Source organism: Enhydra lutris, unplaced genomic scaffold (assembly GCF_002288905.1).
Source record: "Enhydra lutris kenyoni isolate GAN:26980312 unplaced genomic scaffold, ASM228890v2 scaffoldscaffold20, whole genome shotgun sequence".
Taxonomy (NCBI): domain Eukaryota; kingdom Metazoa; phylum Chordata; class Mammalia; order Carnivora; family Mustelidae; genus Enhydra; species Enhydra lutris.
In genome coordinates, this window is record NW_019154104.1 from 4,450,755 (window position 1) to 4,467,733 (window position 16,979).

Consider the following 16,979-nt stretch of genomic DNA (forward strand, 5'->3'; position numbering starts at 1 on the left):
CTGCCATCCTCGGTGGGTGAGGAACGCTTCAAGATGGATGCTGATGCCTCCAGTTCTTACGATCAGACAGAGGGTGTGAATGCACACGTTTTGTTTCCAGCTTGATGTGCTTGCTATGAAAGCCATCCCCTCTGTGTGCCTCCAACCCCTGGCCTGATGAATAAGAAGCCGGTGGGGAGGCTGTGTTAGCAAGTGTGGTAAGGCTCCCAGAATGGAGCATGTGGAACTACTGACGGGACAGGTGGGGACAGGACAGCCCTGATCCCTTCTTTTCTTTCTTTTTTTTTTTTTTTTAAGATCTTATTTATTTAAGAGAGAGAAAGCATAAGCGGGGGGAAGGGGCACAGAGAGAGAGAGAAGCAGACTCCCCAGTGAGCAGGGAGCAGGGGCTTGATCCCAGGTCTCTGGGATCATGACCTGAGTGGAAGTCAGACGCTTAATGACTGACCCACCCAGACACCACCGCCACCCCCCACAGTCCCTTCTTTCATGGGCTTTCATGTACATTCTTTTCTTCCTTTCCAAAAAAGCCCCCCTGAGTTACCTTCCCGGCTTGTGGCAGGAGGGGGCCAAGAAGTTTAGTTCGTGACTCTTGGGTCTGTGCCCCCTTCTTCATTTGTATTTGAGCTGTTTTGGGGCAGAATAGATAATCTGCCTTTTTCTGTCTTCAACTCACGTTTTCATCTCACTTAGAATTTTAAACAAATTTACATGTATCATCTCATTTTTTTCCAGTACAGTCGTGAAATTACAAAATCTGTCTAAAGGATGGCAGCTACCAGGCATACATACCCACACAGCCACCTTACTGCTCTTAGCAGACATAACTAGCCGATTACCATGCCCTTCCTGCTGAGCCTCCCAGGGCTGGCACAGAAATGTCACCGACTGTCCATCTCTGTTGGTCTCTTACCCGACTTTGTGCTTTAGCCTCTAGGAAGTCATTTGTGTTTGAGCTGAACGAATGTGCCTCCAGCCGCATCCTGAAGCTAGAGAAGGAGAACCAGAGCCTCCAGAGCACCATTCAGGGGCTGCGGGACGCGTCCCTGGCATTGGAGGAGAACAGCCTGAAGTGCGGGGAGCTGGAGAAGGAGAACCACCAGCTCAGCAAGAAGGTAACCCCAGCCAGGGGTGGGTGACCTCCTCCCCCAGCCCTTGTCTGTAGTATACAGCGGGCAGAGCACATAGGAGTAGCAAGCACACACAGCCCAGCAGAGATGCTGACTGCAGTGCAGCCACAGTCAGTTGTAATAGAGGGACAGGAAGGTCATCGACAAGAGTAAAGAGGCAGCGGGGCTCGTCCCTGCACCACTTCTTTGAGGGTGTGGCCCACATGTGACTTGAACTCTGTGTGCCTTGTTGTCTTCATCTGTGAAATGGGGTTAACGGGGATTGTAAGGATGATAGGACTTACTGTAGGTCAAGGGTCTGGCACAGAGTAAGTGCACTATTAAAAAGCATAGGATGGGACATGGGAGAGGAAGCAGCGATGTAAGTCACGTGTGTGCGTGTGTGTGTGTGTGTGTGTGTGACATGGGTGGACGGTTTTAGGGCATTGCTGGTGGTAAAACAAGGTCAGAGCTCAGTTTCTCTTGGATTATGGGATGAGGAAGAAGAGAAGGCTGAATTGTATTTGCCTTGCAGGACAACTGCTGGGTCTTCGATTTAGCACAGTAGAGCCCAGACCTCTGGGAGGATAGACACAGGCTTGCCAACTGTCTTTGCTCTGTGGTGATGAGGACCCCAGTTCATGCCAGGGTGTGCAAGGGGGCCGTTGAGAGCTAGGGGTTACCCCCACGTGTTGGTCCCAGGGCTTCCAGACTCCTCACCCACATGGTACGGCACAGATGCTATGTGGGCTCTGAGCACACCCTCTGCCAGATCCTACCTGGGGTAGAGAGTGGGGGGAGCTCTCGCTTGCCAACCGCTGTGCAGGACGGCTGCTTCAGGGGTGCAGGGGTCCGTCCCGCACACAGGTCCCGCCAGCCTTGTGTACGGAGGCTGCATTGGCAGGGGATGGGGGCTGCAGGCCGGAGACCAGGCACCCCGCCCTGGCTATCCCGGCACTTCCTCGCTGGGTGAGGCGCGGCTGGAACGGTCTCTCCGGTCCCCTCCGGGGGCCTCCCAGCTCCAGCACTCACCCTCCTCGTCCCTTTGAAGGCTTGTGTGCTCTGCAGCCTGCTGGGTGCCAGATACTTTGTGGTCTCCCGGAGGACAATGGGAAGCTCCCCTCTCGAGCCCTGGCTCCTCATGCAAGTGGAAGGCACTGAGACAGTTTGGGGTTTTACGTTCACGGGGGCCTAGCACAGGAAATGTCTTTATAAATGGCAATCCGACCTCAGCCAAGATTAAAAAAAAATTGACCTTTAGAGAGATGAGAACCTTTGACTCTGCAGGTCCTCGTAGTCAGCCATAGAAAAGCGGCAGGGTAATCTCGCTGGCCCAGCTCCCAGCTGGCCTCCGAGGCCACCACTCACACTTTCCTCTGCCCTCGGGGTCCGCCAGGGCAGGACAGGACTGGCGGTGGGGGCTGCTTGCCCGGTGTTACTCCTGAGCCCCCGTCTCTCGCCCCTCCCCACTTCCTCTTGCATCAGTTCCCCAGGGGACAGCCCCTCCCCTGCCACAGCCCATGGGAAACATGTCTTGGCACAGCATTCCTGGTGCAAAGGAGGTGCCCCTATTCCCAGACTGGAGCCCTCTGTGTCTGGTGCAGGGAGCCCCGGAAGAAGGTCCTCCTACCCCCCAGAGCACCTCTCCTCCCTGTTCTGCTCAGCCTGCCCAGGGCTGGTTCTGACCTGGTGCAGAGGGTTATGTTCTTTCCTTTCCCCAGCCTTGGTCACCTCACCCTGCTATCCTTGTCTCTGTGGGCTGTGTTTCAGCCACTGGCTGGTGTTTCTTGGCCCATAGGTGAACCACCGACCTGGCAGAGCCCCACAAGGGACGCAGCCCTGACACTGACTTTCCTGGAGGTAGTCCAGACAGCATAGCATAGGACGGACATGGGCCAGCGGGGACATAGTGATCTGGAGGCCCAGACCCCTGGTGCCAGCCTGGCTCTCCCCACCATCCCGAGTGTAGCCCAGGCTGTAAGCTTGTTTAGGTTTTCAATGTCTGTGGGAAATGTCGTTCCCCAAAGTTAATATCCTCCCTCTCACTCATGGAACTTCCACGGACTTTAGAGAAACCACCTCCCTCTAGCGACTGTAACTTTATGTCGATCTCGTGAGAGTTTGTACCTTGAGCTGAGAAGTAAAGAATCCTTATGTTCAGAGGAAGGGGGCAACCCTTTGGGGGAGCACACAGCCCCACGGCTGAGAGGAAACTCCCTGGCACCCACATATCCTGGGAGCCCACAGCCTGAGTGGGGTCTTGAGGAAGGACAGAAAGCCCTTTCTGGGTTAGCAGGATGGCAGCGAGCTCCCCCAGGGTCACTGTGGTCCCTCAGGGATGAATAAGCATTGGGACTCCAGTTTCATGGCAGAAAGAACCAGAAAGGGAGAAAGAGGACAGTGAGCATCCAGCAGGGATGGGGGAATGTGGGGAAATCATGTCTTCAGACGAGAATTCTCTCTCTGGGACAGAAGGGACAGTGAGGTAGATTAACGGTGAGCTTGGGGTGAGCTGGGAAGGCAGGGCGCACGCACCACAGGGCCCCGGACTGTGCACGAGACCAGGGCTGGGGTCGCCCACTGGTGTGCGTCCTCGCTCTGATTTGTGTTCACTGTAAGGCCTTGGGTGAGTCACTGAGCTCCTCCCGCCCAGAGTCGCCCTCCGTGTGATGATTGGTCGTAACCGTCTGCCCGCTCTTAGGGAGGTCAGCTGACATCGGCACACCTGACGGGCCCGGCGTCTGCTGAGCGCTCTGTGCTGGCAGAAGCTTGTGAAGGCGGACACTGCTGGCCCCATGTCCGTTAGAGAGACTTGCTCCTGGTCCTGTCACTAGGAGCAAGGGACCAGATCCTGAACCCTTGTCCCTCTGACGCCAGTCCCTGCCCTTTTCCCAACTCCTGTCCGCAGTGATGAGGACTTTGGTGTCAGCAGGAAGGCCGGCCGCCCTCCTGAAACCCTGGCGCTGCCAATGGCACCACGGGCATCGCCTCAGCCCGCTGAGTCAGCTTCTGCCTCTGCCACGCTCTCTGGGCATGGGGCACAACTGTGACAAGCTGGAGCTAGATGGTTCATGTTTAGGAAGCCCGGGCACTGCTGGGGCCCAGCAGGAGAGTTTGGTGCCCAGGAGGGGCTTGGGTGGTCGACTGGGCAAGATGAAATGTGGCCTGGCCTGGGGCAGGCGATGGGCGTGTGGAGCAGGATGCAGCACGGGCGGACAGGACATGACTCGGGGACAAACCTGGAGGGTGCAGGAGGAAGGAGAGATGCATCAGAAGACGGCTCCAAGCAGCTGGGTGAACAGGAGTGTCACCGACCCAGGCGACATTCGTGGGGGAGGGGGAGGGACGAGGGTGAGCGGGAGGTCCCAGCAGGGCATCAGACGGTAGTGGCTGGTGGCCCTGAAGCATGGGGTCCGACCCTCGCGTGGGTGGACAAGGCCTGAGACGGAGGCGAGGGACCTGGAGGAGGCAGAGAACACGGCAGCGAGGCTGAGGAGGACTTGGCGCCTAGGACCTTCCCCTCCTTCCCAAGCAGAAAGTGCAAGGTGTGGGCTCAGGACTGAGGTTGCTACGGAACACCGTCCGGATGGTTTTTTTTTTCCTCGAGAAGAGACCTAGTAGAGTATTCTGCGAAGCTGACAGGTTTGGGTTTGTCCTAAAGCGGAGCTCGCCTTGCAAGGCTGACTCGTGCATGGGCTGGGTCTTTGGGCTCCACAGATTGAGAAGTTACAGACGCAGCTGGAGAGGGAGAAGCAGAGCAACCAGGATTTGGAGACCCTCAGTGAGGAGCTGATCAGAGAGAAGGAGCAGCTGCAGAGTGACATGGAGAGCCTGAAGGTTGACAGAGCCAGGCAGGTAGGTGTCTCCAGGACGGATGCTCCCGCCCGCAACAGGGCACGTCCAGGATTCCAGCCATTTCCCGGTAGTGGATGAGCGACACACGGGTCACCACTTGCCCAGCCGAGCTGCTCCAAACCAGCGATTCTTGAACTGACAGTGGAGGAGCAGGTGGTCAGAGTTTGCCTCCCAGGGGACACCGGCTGTCCTGGTTTTGATTGTCGTGATTGGGAGAAGGGGAGGGAAGGGGCTGATGGCATGTGGGTGGAGGTCAGAACTGCTACCAGATGTCCTGCAATGCACAGGACAAGGAGCTGACTCAGCTGCAGGCGTCCGCAGCGTCCTAGTAGACAGCCCCGGCCAGCCTCCAGGCTTTATTTGGCTCACACCACAAGAAGTCCCCGGGTGGGCAGCCCAGGGCTGGTGCAGCGGCTTGGGGATGCCAGCCAGAAGCCAGGCCTCTCTCTTCCCGCTATGCCACCCCCAAGCTCTGGGCAGGAAAGTGGTCATGATGCCCAAGGTACGCGTCCTGTGGCGTGCCAGGCATGTTAGAGGCACAGAGCTGACAGTCACCCTGAGCCCTGCAGGATGAGGGGGAGCCAGGGGTGCTAAAGGTTGGTGTTGGGTGGGGGCGTTGAGGATGGTGAATGTTCGAGGCAGAGAGAGAACACCTGCAGTGTCTTCTGGGGGAGAGTGGTGTAAGGGGAGGCCGCAGGCGGACGGGCCCAGGTCGTGGGGGTCCCACCGGCCAGGGTGAAAGGTACCCGGGAAATCTCATCCATTCTTTTGAATCAGAGGGAGAGCTGTGGCTTGCATTTCTGAATCACTCGGGCTGCTGTGGGTGTGTTTTGGCTTGAACAAAGTCACGAGTGCCCTTTACCTGCTATCCACACCAGCCCCCGGGGAAGCAGCGGGACGGATCTGGGTGCTCTCTCGGGGGCCTGAACTTGAGTCTCCCGGTTTGAACCCAGATCACTGAACGACATCCATGCAGCCGCTGTGTCATTCGTGCCCATTCTGTTTCTCTGCAGATCAAGGTCCTCGAGCAAGAGAAGGATCGTCTCAACCAGGCGGTGTGGTCGCTGCGGGAGAGGTCGCAGGTCAGCAGCGAGGCCCGCGCGAAGGACATCGAAAAGGAGAACAAAGCCCTCCACCAGACGGTGACAGAGACGAGTAGCCGACTCAGCAAGTTGGAGTTCGAGAAGCAGCAGCTGCACAAGGACTTGGAGCAGGTGAAGGAGAAGGTGGAGCGGGCGGAGGAGCTGGAGAGGGAGCTGCACCGGCTGGAGAAGGAGAACGAGAAGCTAGCCAAGAAGGTGGCCGCCCTGAAGACCGCCACCGAGAAGGCGGACGCCCTGGAGCGTGAGAGTCGGGGCCTGGCGCTCGAGAACCGGCAGCTGAGGAAGTCGCTGGACACCCTGCAGAACGTGTCGGTGCAGCTGGAGGGCCTGGAGCGGGACAACAAGCAGCTGGACGAGGAGAACCTGGAGCTGCGCCGCATGGTGGAGACCCTGCGCTTCACGGGCGCCAAGATGGCGCAGATCGAGCGCGAGAACCAGGAGCTGGAGCGGGAGAAGGAGGAGCTGCGCAAAAACGTGGAGCTGCTCAAGGCCCTGAGCAAGAAGTCCGAGCGCCTGGAGCTCAGCTACCAGGGCGTGAGCGCCGAGAACCTGCGGCTGCAGCAGACGCTGGAGAGCAGTGGCCAGAAGGCCCAGGCCCTGGAGCAGGAGCTCAGGGAGCTGGAGGCCGAAAACCAGGCCCTGCAGCGCGACCTGGAGGCCCTCCGGCTCGCCAACAAGCAGCTGGAGAGGTCGGAGAAGGACCGGAAGGCCCTGGAGCAGGAGGTGGTCCAGCTGGAGAAGGACAAGAAGCTGCTGGAGAAGGAGGCCAAGCGGCTGTGGCAGCAGGTGGAGCTCAAGGACGCGGTCTTGGACGACAGCACCGCCAAGCTGTCCGCTGCGGAGAAGGAGAGCCGCGCCCTGGACAAGGAGCTGGCCCGCTGCAGGGACGCGGCCAGCAAGCTGAAGGAGCTGGAGAGGGACAACAGGGACCTCACCAAGCAAGTCACCGTGCACACGCGGACGCTGACGACCCTGCGAGAGGTGAGCTGCTGCGGGCGGGTGGGCCGGCGTGCGCGGGGGAGGGGGAGGGGGCGGGGTTGGCGTCTCGGTCCCAGGGCGCAGGGGCACGCCGTGGGGTGCGCCTCCCAAACAGAAGTGGGATTGTGTGTGTTGTCCCCGGTGCTACCCGGGATGGTGTCTGCGGGGACGAGAATGAAGAGGGACGTCACCTGTTACAGTCTCCCTGGCCAGAGCTGACCACCACTCCGGGTCTGGCTCACTTGGTCCCATCACCTCCCGTGGGCGTTTGCATATGTACATGCTTGACATCGTCCTTTCCTGCGTCCTAATCTTTTTGGCCTTTCACTTCCTATAACTTTTCTCAGTGTAGCGAGTAAGCTTTAAGCCGTGGGTTTCTAATGGCTGCGAGATATTAATTCTGTTGATCCTGTAGATTGACTGCAATTACTTTTTGGACATTTAGGTGGTTTTCCGATTTTTTTTCATTATTTTAAATAACGCCGGACATCTTTACACACACATCTCTCTTTTCAGCCTGTGTTCCTAGAAGTGAAACTATGGCATCTAAGGGTACGAGCATTTTAAAGTTTCCTACTATGTCTCTGTCCTCCTTTTTCCCCAGTATTTATCCCCCAGGTCATCTGGCTATTCCTTCAGGATTTGGGCAGGGGAATAAACTGCTTTTGGGAATGACTCAAACATCCACAGGGTGCGGTACAGAAGTCGGGTCTCGTGCCTGTAGGAACCCAGCATGGCTGTTCACGGGCAGCCTTAAATGCAGTGAGTCTGGCCGCTCGGTTTTGCCACCGGGTGGCGTGGCCAGACTGTGGCCTCAGGTGGATGAGGGGGAGCGTGAGTGAGAGGGACCACACTGTGCTGTCCAGAACTCGGTCACCCACCCATGTCTGGCTGCAGGTCGGGCGAGATGTGCATTAGCTGTGTGCCAGGGGAGAAAAGGAAGTAGGTTTGGGGACCACACAGTCATCTCCATGTCCTAGAAGGAGTAGAGACGATGATGCAGGCAGGTCTGTATGCTGTGGGGGGAGACACACAACATGAGTACAACCCCTCATCCCTGTCTCTGTGAGCTTCACATCAGTTACACTGAGGTCACAGACAAACCCGGAATCATAGCAGCTCCTCACCCCTGGCTGACTTCTCACTCATGAAAGTCCAGGTGTGCCACCACCACCCCCCCACCCCGGGACCCTGCCGTCTGTGCTGTGACTCCACAGTCCAGGCTGCTTGGACGAATGGCTCCACCCCTCCTCCCCCAGCACGGGCCTAGGCAGTCAACGCGGCAGGAGAGAGGCTCTGTGCCGTGGCCTGCGGTGACTCAGGGCACGTCCACCTGCAACTTGCTGGCCAGAACTACCCGCCAGCTGCTGGGTGGCTGGGAAATTTGGGGGAGCAGATGGAATGTTTGGCGAGTCCCGCTCCGTTACTGCCATCGCAGGCCTGAGGATTTGCTGTTGGGGAGGGGGTGGTGGCTCACATGCCAGTAGCTGTGGTACCAGACAGAGACCAGTGCCTGCCTGGAGAGCTCCTGAGACACGTGGAAGGAAGCTGGGCCTCCAGGAAGGGACCCACCTAAAAGAGAGCCCCACTTTGGCAAAGCGAACCAAAACCAGGGATTTTTTTTTTTTTGTTAAGACTTTATTTATTTATTTGACAGAGATGTAGCAAAAGAGGGAACACAGGCAGGGAAAGTGGGAGAGGGAGAAGTAGGCTTTCCGCTGAGCTGGGAGCCCGATGTGGGGCTTGATCCCTGGACTCTGGGATCATGACCCAGGCCAAAGGCAGACACTTAATGACTGAGCCACACATGTGCCCCAAAACCAGGATTTAAAGTAAAATCTTTCTCCTCCTAGTACTTCTTGCAGAGAATTTGCAATAGGAAAAAGTATTTCATTCCATGACTCCACAGAAAAAGGCAGGCATGTCAGAATCCAGGCTGCCTCCTCCAAGGTCAACGGAAATGGTATTGCAGACATACGTCCTGGACACATTGCCGTGTAGTCTGGTCCACTTTCAGTGCGAGGAGGCTGGGAACGTGTTTCTCTCCCCTGCCCTTGGGAAGACATTCCTGGGGTTCACCTGTCCCCGCTGAAGTGTCAGCTCAGCCCTCAGGACGCCTGAGTCAGCTGTGACTCTGGAAGGCAGCTGCTCAGCCTTGAGAAGGGGCCTATGCCAGGCCCTCCCCACTGGGCTTCCATCCCACCCGCGTCCCTCCCCGTCCTCTCCCTGTCCTGGCAGGACCTGGTGCTGGAGAAGTTGAAGAGCCAGCAGCTGAGCAGCGAGTTGGACAAGCTGAGCCAGGGGCTGGAGAAGGTCGGCCTCCACAAGGACCTGCTGTTGCAGGATGAGAGCGGCCACAGCAACACGTGAGCACCCCCCTGCTGCAGTCTATGGGCCCTCTCAGCACGCGCTGCACACCCTCAGCTCCAGAGCTCAGTTCACTCTGCACAACCTGGGGCTTGCATGTGATCTCTGGAAGAGGCTGGCGTCCCTTATGGGACAGGGCTTCTTCCTGGAGAGTCCCAGGGAGGAGTGCAAGGAGACTCTTTTGTCCAGTGGGAAGACTTCTTAATTGTTTTAAAATAGATTTTTTTAGAGTCAGTTTTAAGTTCAAAGCAAAATTAAGGGGAAGATACAGAGAGTTCCTGAATGCTCTCTGCCCTGCCCAGGAATAACCTCCCCAGTGTCCATAATCCCCCACCAGAGTGGTGCACCTGTTATACTTGCTGTGTCCCCATCGACCCTTCATCCCCCAGTGCCCGCAGTGAACCGTAGGGTTCACTCCTGATGCTGCACATCCATGGGTGTTGACACAGGTGTGCTGCCCAGGTCTACTTACAGGATCCTACAGACTCGTTTCACAGCCCCACACGTCCTCTGTGCTCTGCCTACCTATTTGTTCCTCTCTCCCCTACCCCAGCCCTTGAATTGTAAAAAAAATTAACTATTGTGAATTTTGCCTGCAATTCTTTTCCAAATCGATCTTATTTTCCAAGGGAATCCGGTATCGTGGACTTTTACTGGACTTTTGCAGAGACCTAGAGTCCCAGCTCCACGTGATGGGTGACCCTGTTGGTGTGGCAAAAGGGCCACGCAGACTTACCACTTACCTAGCTCGCACTGTGATCTTGGGCAAATTGCTTAACCATTCTGAGACTTGGTTTCCCCATCTGTAAAATGGCCACGATAATCCCTCCCTAAGACTCTGCTTGCAGAGCTGCCGCAGTGACATTTCATTTGAAGCTGTCATGGGTGTGTTTCTGTGGAGAACCCTGGGGAGGGCTCTGGATGATGGCTTATGGCTCTTATGGTTCTTCTGGGCCAAATGCTGCAGAATTACAAAGGAAACCGGCTCAGTGGGGGAGACAGGTGTTGGCAGCTGGGAGATTGGGAGCCTGTGAGCAGAAGAGACAAAAACTACTGTATATTTGTATTTTTCAGAAAATGCAATATTTTGGAGGGCAGAAATGAGTCAGCACTAAAAACAGCGTTAGCCATGAAAGAAGAAAAGATTGTGTTCTTAGAAGCACAGATAGAAGAGAAAGCCAGCCTGAACCGCCAGTTACAGAATGAACTCCAGGTGGTAAGATGTGACCCCTTTCCGGGCCAGCTGTGAATCCCAGACACGAGGCCTCTGCCTCACTTTCTCCAGCCCCTCACCCGGGTAGTAGAGGGGTGGCTGGATGCCCATCTCCCGGAGCAGATGTGCTGACCCACGGGGTTCTGAGCGGGGCTGCCATCAGAATCATACTCATTGGGGCCGGATGGAACCAGAGTGAACCAGAGGCCTGGGGGCAGAGGAAGCCAGGTCCAGAGCAGCTTTGAGTCTGTTAGGCAGGGTCTGAGACACTGGCGAGAATCGGCATGAGACTGTGAGCATCAGGACCAAGAAAGACATAGAGTCCCAGGGGCACCCTGAGATGGGACAGGTGTGGGTGCACCAGGGCTCAGTCAGGATGTCCACTCCTGGCACATACGTGATTTCCAGCTTTCCTTCTTGAAGCCTTGGCACAGTTCTTGGCTGTGTGATTGAATAAGGAATCTAGAGAAAAGCAGTTCTCGGGCTAGAAGGGACTTTATAACCTCCCCTGGTCCATATTCCCCAGACTCACCTCCATTTTGTGGAGTGGGCTGCTGAGGCTTAGGGAAGCGAGAAGACTGGAGTTGGGACTGAGGCAGATTTCTGGGAGGAGAAAGGGGGAGGATGGGATGGGCTGTGGGCATTCCCCACAGAGCAAGAGCCAGGTGTCAGGTTTATCCCTAATGCCAGGCGAGGAGTCGGGGACGCTGAGGAATTGGGTTCCCTGTGGGACTATCCTCTAGCAGTGAACACAGAGCTCTGAGCGAGCCTCTTCCTGCCCCAAGTCTGCTTTCCTGTTCCCACACCCCGCAGCTGAAGACAGAGTGTGAGATCCTCAGGCAGAACCAGGAGGAAGGCAAGCACTTACAGAACTCTTTCAAACACCCTGTGGAGACTTTGGTCACCGGCCACCAGGGGAAGGAGCCCTGGGGGCCCAGCCACAAGGAGGCCACCATGGAGCTGCTCCGAGTGAAGGACCGGGCCATCGAGCTGGAGCGGAATGTGAGTGAGCTGCCCGGGTTCAGAGAGAGAGTGCAAGGCACTGTGCCCTAGTGATTGTCCCGCTGATAGGCCGCCATTCATGGGAAGGACCCAGGAGGTCAGAATCTGCTGAGATTTATCCAGATCTAGTTGAATACCCTTTCTTTTTTCTTTCTTTCTTTTTTTTTTTTAAAGATTTTATTTATTTGACAGATGCACAAGAAGGGGGAGAGGTGGGGGAGAAGCAGACTCTCCGCTGAGCTGGGAGCCTGATGCAGAACTCAATCCCAGGACCCCGGGATCGTGACCTGAGCTAAAGGCAGACGCTTAACAGTGCTTAACAGCCACCCAGGTGCCCCTTCTGTAGTTGAATACTTCTTCAGCTGTCCTGGCAACTCCTACACTCTCATTTTCATTTGAGATCCCTTTGCCCTTTCTACTGGAAAGGTGTCGATCACATTTTCCCACAGCGAATCCAACTGCCTCCCATCAGACTTGGCCTGTAGCTTGTACACCAGTTCTCCGTCTCCATGGTGCTTTCCCAGGGGTTACCAAAGCATGGCCCGCCACCTGTTTTTGTCAATAAAGTTTTATTGGACCAGAGACATGCCATTTATTTACATACTGTGTGGGTTCGTCTTCCCACCATAGTGGCGGCAGAGGTAACTGGTTGGAATGGCCACCACATGTCTGGCAAACCCTAAAATTCAATCTGTCCCTTTAGAGAAGAAATTTGCCGGTGCACGTCTAATCCCCTGATGCTGTTTGACTCTGCCAACAACCTTGTGAAGCAGGTAGTGAGGATTTTCACCATTGGCAGATGAGTGAGTGGAGATAGAGTTTAAGAGACTTGACCCTATGGGGCATCTGGGTGGCTCAGATTGTTAGGCGTCTGCCTTCAGCTCAAGCTATGATCTCCGGGTCCTGAGATTGAGTCCCTCAGTCGGGCTCCCAGCTCAGTGGGGAGTCTGCTCCTCCCTCTGCCTCTCCCCCTGCTTGTGCTCAATCTCTAATGAATAAAAAAATCTTTAAAAAAATAAGAAAGACTCCACGCTACATCCTGTGTTAGCGAGGGACAGCACCAGGCTACAGCCCACCTGTCCTGGTCCCTGGCCTTCTTGGTGGCATATTTCACACAGTCTTTATCAGTGTTATGGAACAACTTATTTACTCTATCCGCTGTCACTCCTGAGCAGGGTGAGGTGTGGTCACAGGCTTTTACTCCCTGTCCAGTGGGATAAGCTCAGAGAAGTACACTCATGGGGTGTTCTGCAGAAGCATTAATGAGAGAAGAGATCCCTTGGCTTTAACCCCAGCTCACCTTGGCCTTGCACTCAGATGCTCAGGTTGGAAGCAGTGTCCCCATGATGTGCATGCATTTCTGTCTGGAAAGCACATACCAAGAAAAGGAGCCCTCTCTCCCCCTTCCCTTGCAATTCTGTTGATCGTCTTTTCCAGGAGGGAAACATGCTACTTCTCTTAACTGGTGGACTCTGGTTTTAGTCCCCGAAGTGTCAGCTCTTGGCGGTTCCTTACAGCCCCTGTGCCCGGGGCTGGTGAACACTGACCGAGCTGATGTCTGATGGGCCTCCTGCTTCCGCCTCCCCTAGAATGCAGCTCTGCAGGCCGAGAAGCAGCTGCTCAAGGAACAGCTACAGCACGTGGAGACGCAGAACGTGGCCTTCAGCTCTCAGATCCTGACGCTGCAGAAGCAGAGTGCCTTCCTACAGGAGCACAACACCACGCTGCAGACCCAGACAGCCAAGCTGCAGGTGAGCCCCGTGCTGTAGGCCCCAGGGAGTGGGCCGGTGGGGAGGGTATCTCTGTGTCTCCCTGAGACCGGCCCCAGCATGCACGCCAGCTCCTCCTCCTCAGGAAGCCAGGCCACGCGTGGGAGGCTGTGCTGTTCTGTTTTGTGTTTCATAGACTCTTTGTGAGCAGGGGGTGCCAAGTCTCAGGGTGCTAGAAGGTGGTACAGGTGTGCAGCCGTTTCCACCACCGAGCGTCTGACGGCAGGGCTAGCGACTCGGTTTCTGTGCTCTGCCCTGTAGGGTTGCCTATTTCCCCAAGTCTGTGTTCCTTGAGATTTTACTAGGAGTGACTTGGAAGGAGATCCTAGGCTCAGATGTGTTGAGCTCAACAGAGTTAACCAGGTTTGTTTACTATAAATGCTGGCAGAGCCTTTTTTAAGCTGATGAGAATTTTGAGTCTCCACAAAGGAAGTTGGGAGTGAGGTGGCTGGAAGGCTGTTGAGAGCTTCTAGCAAAACTCCCATCCCATGCCACCTAGTTGAGGATGTTGGTTTTTATTTATGGTTGACAGATTGTGGAGAAATTAATTAATCTTTCATTAATGCTGTTTGTGAGAAAAACGTTTGAAAATATGCAGCCTGGGTCAGGATGGTATGTAGGAAACTATTTGACAAAGGGGCTAGGGTTTATTCTTTTAAAATAACGAAATAGGGGGCGCCTGGGTGGCTCAGGGGGTTAAGCGTCTGCCTTCGGCTCAGGTCATGGTCTCAGGGTCCTGGGATCGAGCCCCACGTCGGGCTCTCTGCTCAGTGGGGAGCCTGTTTCCCCTCTCTCTCTCTGCCTGCCTCTCTGCCTATTTGTGATCTCTGTCTGTCAAATAAATAAATAAATAAATCTTAAAACAAAACAAAAATAATGAAATAGGGTATTGGTTCATGGTTTTGGTGGTGGTGGTGGGGAGGTCTCTGGTTTTGCGGTCGGTCACTCCGGTCCCAGAGTGAGTTAGGTAGTGCTCCCTGCTCAGTTTTCTGAGGGTCTGGGATGTTGTTGGGTGGTCGTTCTGTAAACATAAGTTCAGTGAGGGTGGCTGCTGGTGGTATTCAGGTGTTCTCTCTCGTTCCTGATTTTCTACGGGTCCTAGAAAAATAGGCCTTTAAAAGTGGTCAAAGAGGGCGCCGAAGGAGCTTATCCAGAGAAAGGATGCAGTTTGCCCCAGTAGGTCACCTGTGGGGAGGGGCACAAGACGGAGCCGCCTGGGATGGTCTGCTGTGCCCCCATCCCCCAGAGCGGTTCTAAAGTTCAGAGACAACAGTCCTGGTGGCGTGTGCTGCCTGCCTGGAGGGTCCCCGTGGTCTTGATGTCTGCCTCCTGTGTTGGCGCGGTGGCCGTGCGTGGGGACGCGGGGTCTGTGAGTCCACCCCTTCTCTCCCTCCGCAGGTGGAGAACTCCACCCTGAGCTCCCAGAACGCCGCACTCACCGCGCAGTACACCCAGCTGCAGAATCAGCAGACGGCCAAGGAGAGCGAGAACGAGAACCTGCTGCGGCAGCAGGAGCGGCTGGCGGCGGCCCACGAGGCCCTGATGCAGGACCACGAGCACCTGGCCGCGCTGCATGAGCGCCAGTCCTCGGAGTACGAGGCCCTCATCCGCCAGCACAGCTGCCTCAAGACGCTGCATCGCAACCTGGAGCTGGAGCACAGGGATCTCCGAGAGAGGTGTGTGCGGGTGTCGGGGTCACCAGGGGTCGTGACCACCGGTGGTCACCTCCCCGCCCGGGAGCCTCCCCCGCCTTCCCTCTTGGCCCCGCTGCTTCACATTGCCCGGGACCCCCGAACTTTCCAGAAGGGGCGGGTAAAATCCGGAGTCACTCTCAGCCATTGGGAGCATGTGCAGCTGGAGCCTGAGTGACGGGAGGGTCCCCCCGCGTGGAGAAGGCGGTGCCATGATGAGTCCCATCTCAGGGAAACCCAGCTTCGGGGTCCCTGCTGCCCTGAGGACTCCCACCACCTCCCCACTCCACTCCAGACTGGGCACATAGAGGACATTCCCCACCACTGCCAGTCCACAGTGACTTGCTTCGTTTCCCTGTCTGGGTGTGGGACCCTTGCTTTCCAGCCTTCAACTTTGGCAGCTTTGGAATATGTAGAAAGCGAAGAGAACAGTAGAGTGAAACCATGTCCGTTTTAGCCATCCCTCTCTCTCAATACCTACCTGCTCTCCTTTACTTACTTGATCTAAAATTTGTCTGCACTGAATTGGACAGATCTTCACTTGGCGCCCTTGACAACCCAGGCTCCTGGGTGTCGGGTCTGTTGGGTCAGCTTGTGTTGCCTGAGCTCCTGCCCCGGCTGGGCCCCCGATAGCCCCGGCACCCAGGCAGCTATGGTGGGACCCAGGGTCTGGCGGGAGGGAGGGGTGGGGTGCACCTGGCTGGGACATAGGAGGAAGCTGTGTCTCTGCAGAGAGGCTGGCATTTCCCTTGACTCGCCTTCATTGCTGGGCCAGCAGAGCCTTGTGGGGGCATGTGATGACGCTGAGGGCACAGAGGTGGTGACGTTCATTTATTCACTCACCTGCTCCTTCCTTTTTGCCTCTCTCTGGGCTCCTCTGCTTTACCCACCCAGATCGCCATCCTTCAGGGGCTGCTGGGGCACCTGCCCCTAATAAGCCAAAATCAGCATCTTCTGTTTCCAGGCATCTCTGCCCTCACTCCCCCGGAGCCCACCCAGGCTTCATGCGACACTTAGCATGGACTATGTGCATGTGCTCTGTCTGGACGTGGAGGGTTGCTCCCAGTAGGCTTGGGAAGTAGAGCCCACAGCATTCCCTGAGCTCTGGAATGAGCCCCATGCCCACCACTCACCAGGCACCTAAGTGTTATGATAGCCCCTCATGGTATTCTTAGTGTCTGATTAGAGGGGGAAGGTTTTTGCCGGCGGAATTTGGACCAGCCTTGAGGGAGGAGAGACTATGGGTTACCGTCTGGTTCCTGGTCAATACAGTGGGCGGAACTATTGTAGTACTCGAATTTTCCCAGGCTGGGCAGGAGGCACCTTTGGTCTGTCTGCAGCAGGGCTGGGAGTTCGAGAACGTAGGTACCTGGAACACGGGAGTGATGGCTCTGAAATTAGATGCTCATTTCTTAATTCTCTTAGAAAGATGTACTGAGTGCCCAGCCTCATACCCGGGATTCACTGGTGAGCAAGACGCCCAGCGTCCGTCCTGCCCTTCGGTGGTTAAGTAGTGGTTACAGTTATCCCTGGTCACTGGCCCTTTTCTAAGCCATTACAGTAGGGAAGCAGGATTTGGGGAACCCTAATCATCTGCCCATGGCCCTGATTTGTCAAAACTGGGTGACTTATCATCACCTGGGGAGCTAGACCGAGCCTCCTCTTCCAGTCGTACACCTGTCTGCAGTGGGTCAGCCTCCACCCTGGGGCTGAAGGCCGGGCGAAAGTTTGTCCTCGAACAGCCGCCTGAGCGTGGTTCTGAGTTTCACTCCCTGATGATTCCCGGTGGCAGTAGGATGGTTCGAGCACGGCTGCCATGGGGGCTGGGGGCCCAGGGGTGGAGGTCTGAAGACTGATTGGACACTGTGGTCCGACCGTCTGCGAGTATGAAC

General features: G+C 56.0%; 1 protein-coding gene across 1 annotated transcript in view; it reads left to right on the forward strand.

Annotated features, from left to right (window-relative positions):
- Window positions 1–16,979, forward strand: part of LOC111148641 (coiled-coil domain containing 88C) — a 125,584-nt gene that overhangs the window by 81,064 nt on the left and 27,541 nt on the right. The window contains exons 13-20 of the mRNA XM_022505391.1: window positions 931–1,115; window positions 4,827–4,964; window positions 5,978–7,048; window positions 9,284–9,411; window positions 10,487–10,628; window positions 11,439–11,627; window positions 13,217–13,378; window positions 14,795–15,072. Coding sequence (XP_022361099.1) covers window positions 931–1,115; window positions 4,827–4,964; window positions 5,978–7,048; window positions 9,284–9,411; window positions 10,487–10,628; window positions 11,439–11,627; window positions 13,217–13,378; window positions 14,795–15,072 — 2,293 coding nt within the window. The remainder of the gene's footprint in view (window positions 1–930; window positions 1,116–4,826; window positions 4,965–5,977; window positions 7,049–9,283; window positions 9,412–10,486; window positions 10,629–11,438; window positions 11,628–13,216; window positions 13,379–14,794; window positions 15,073–16,979) is intronic.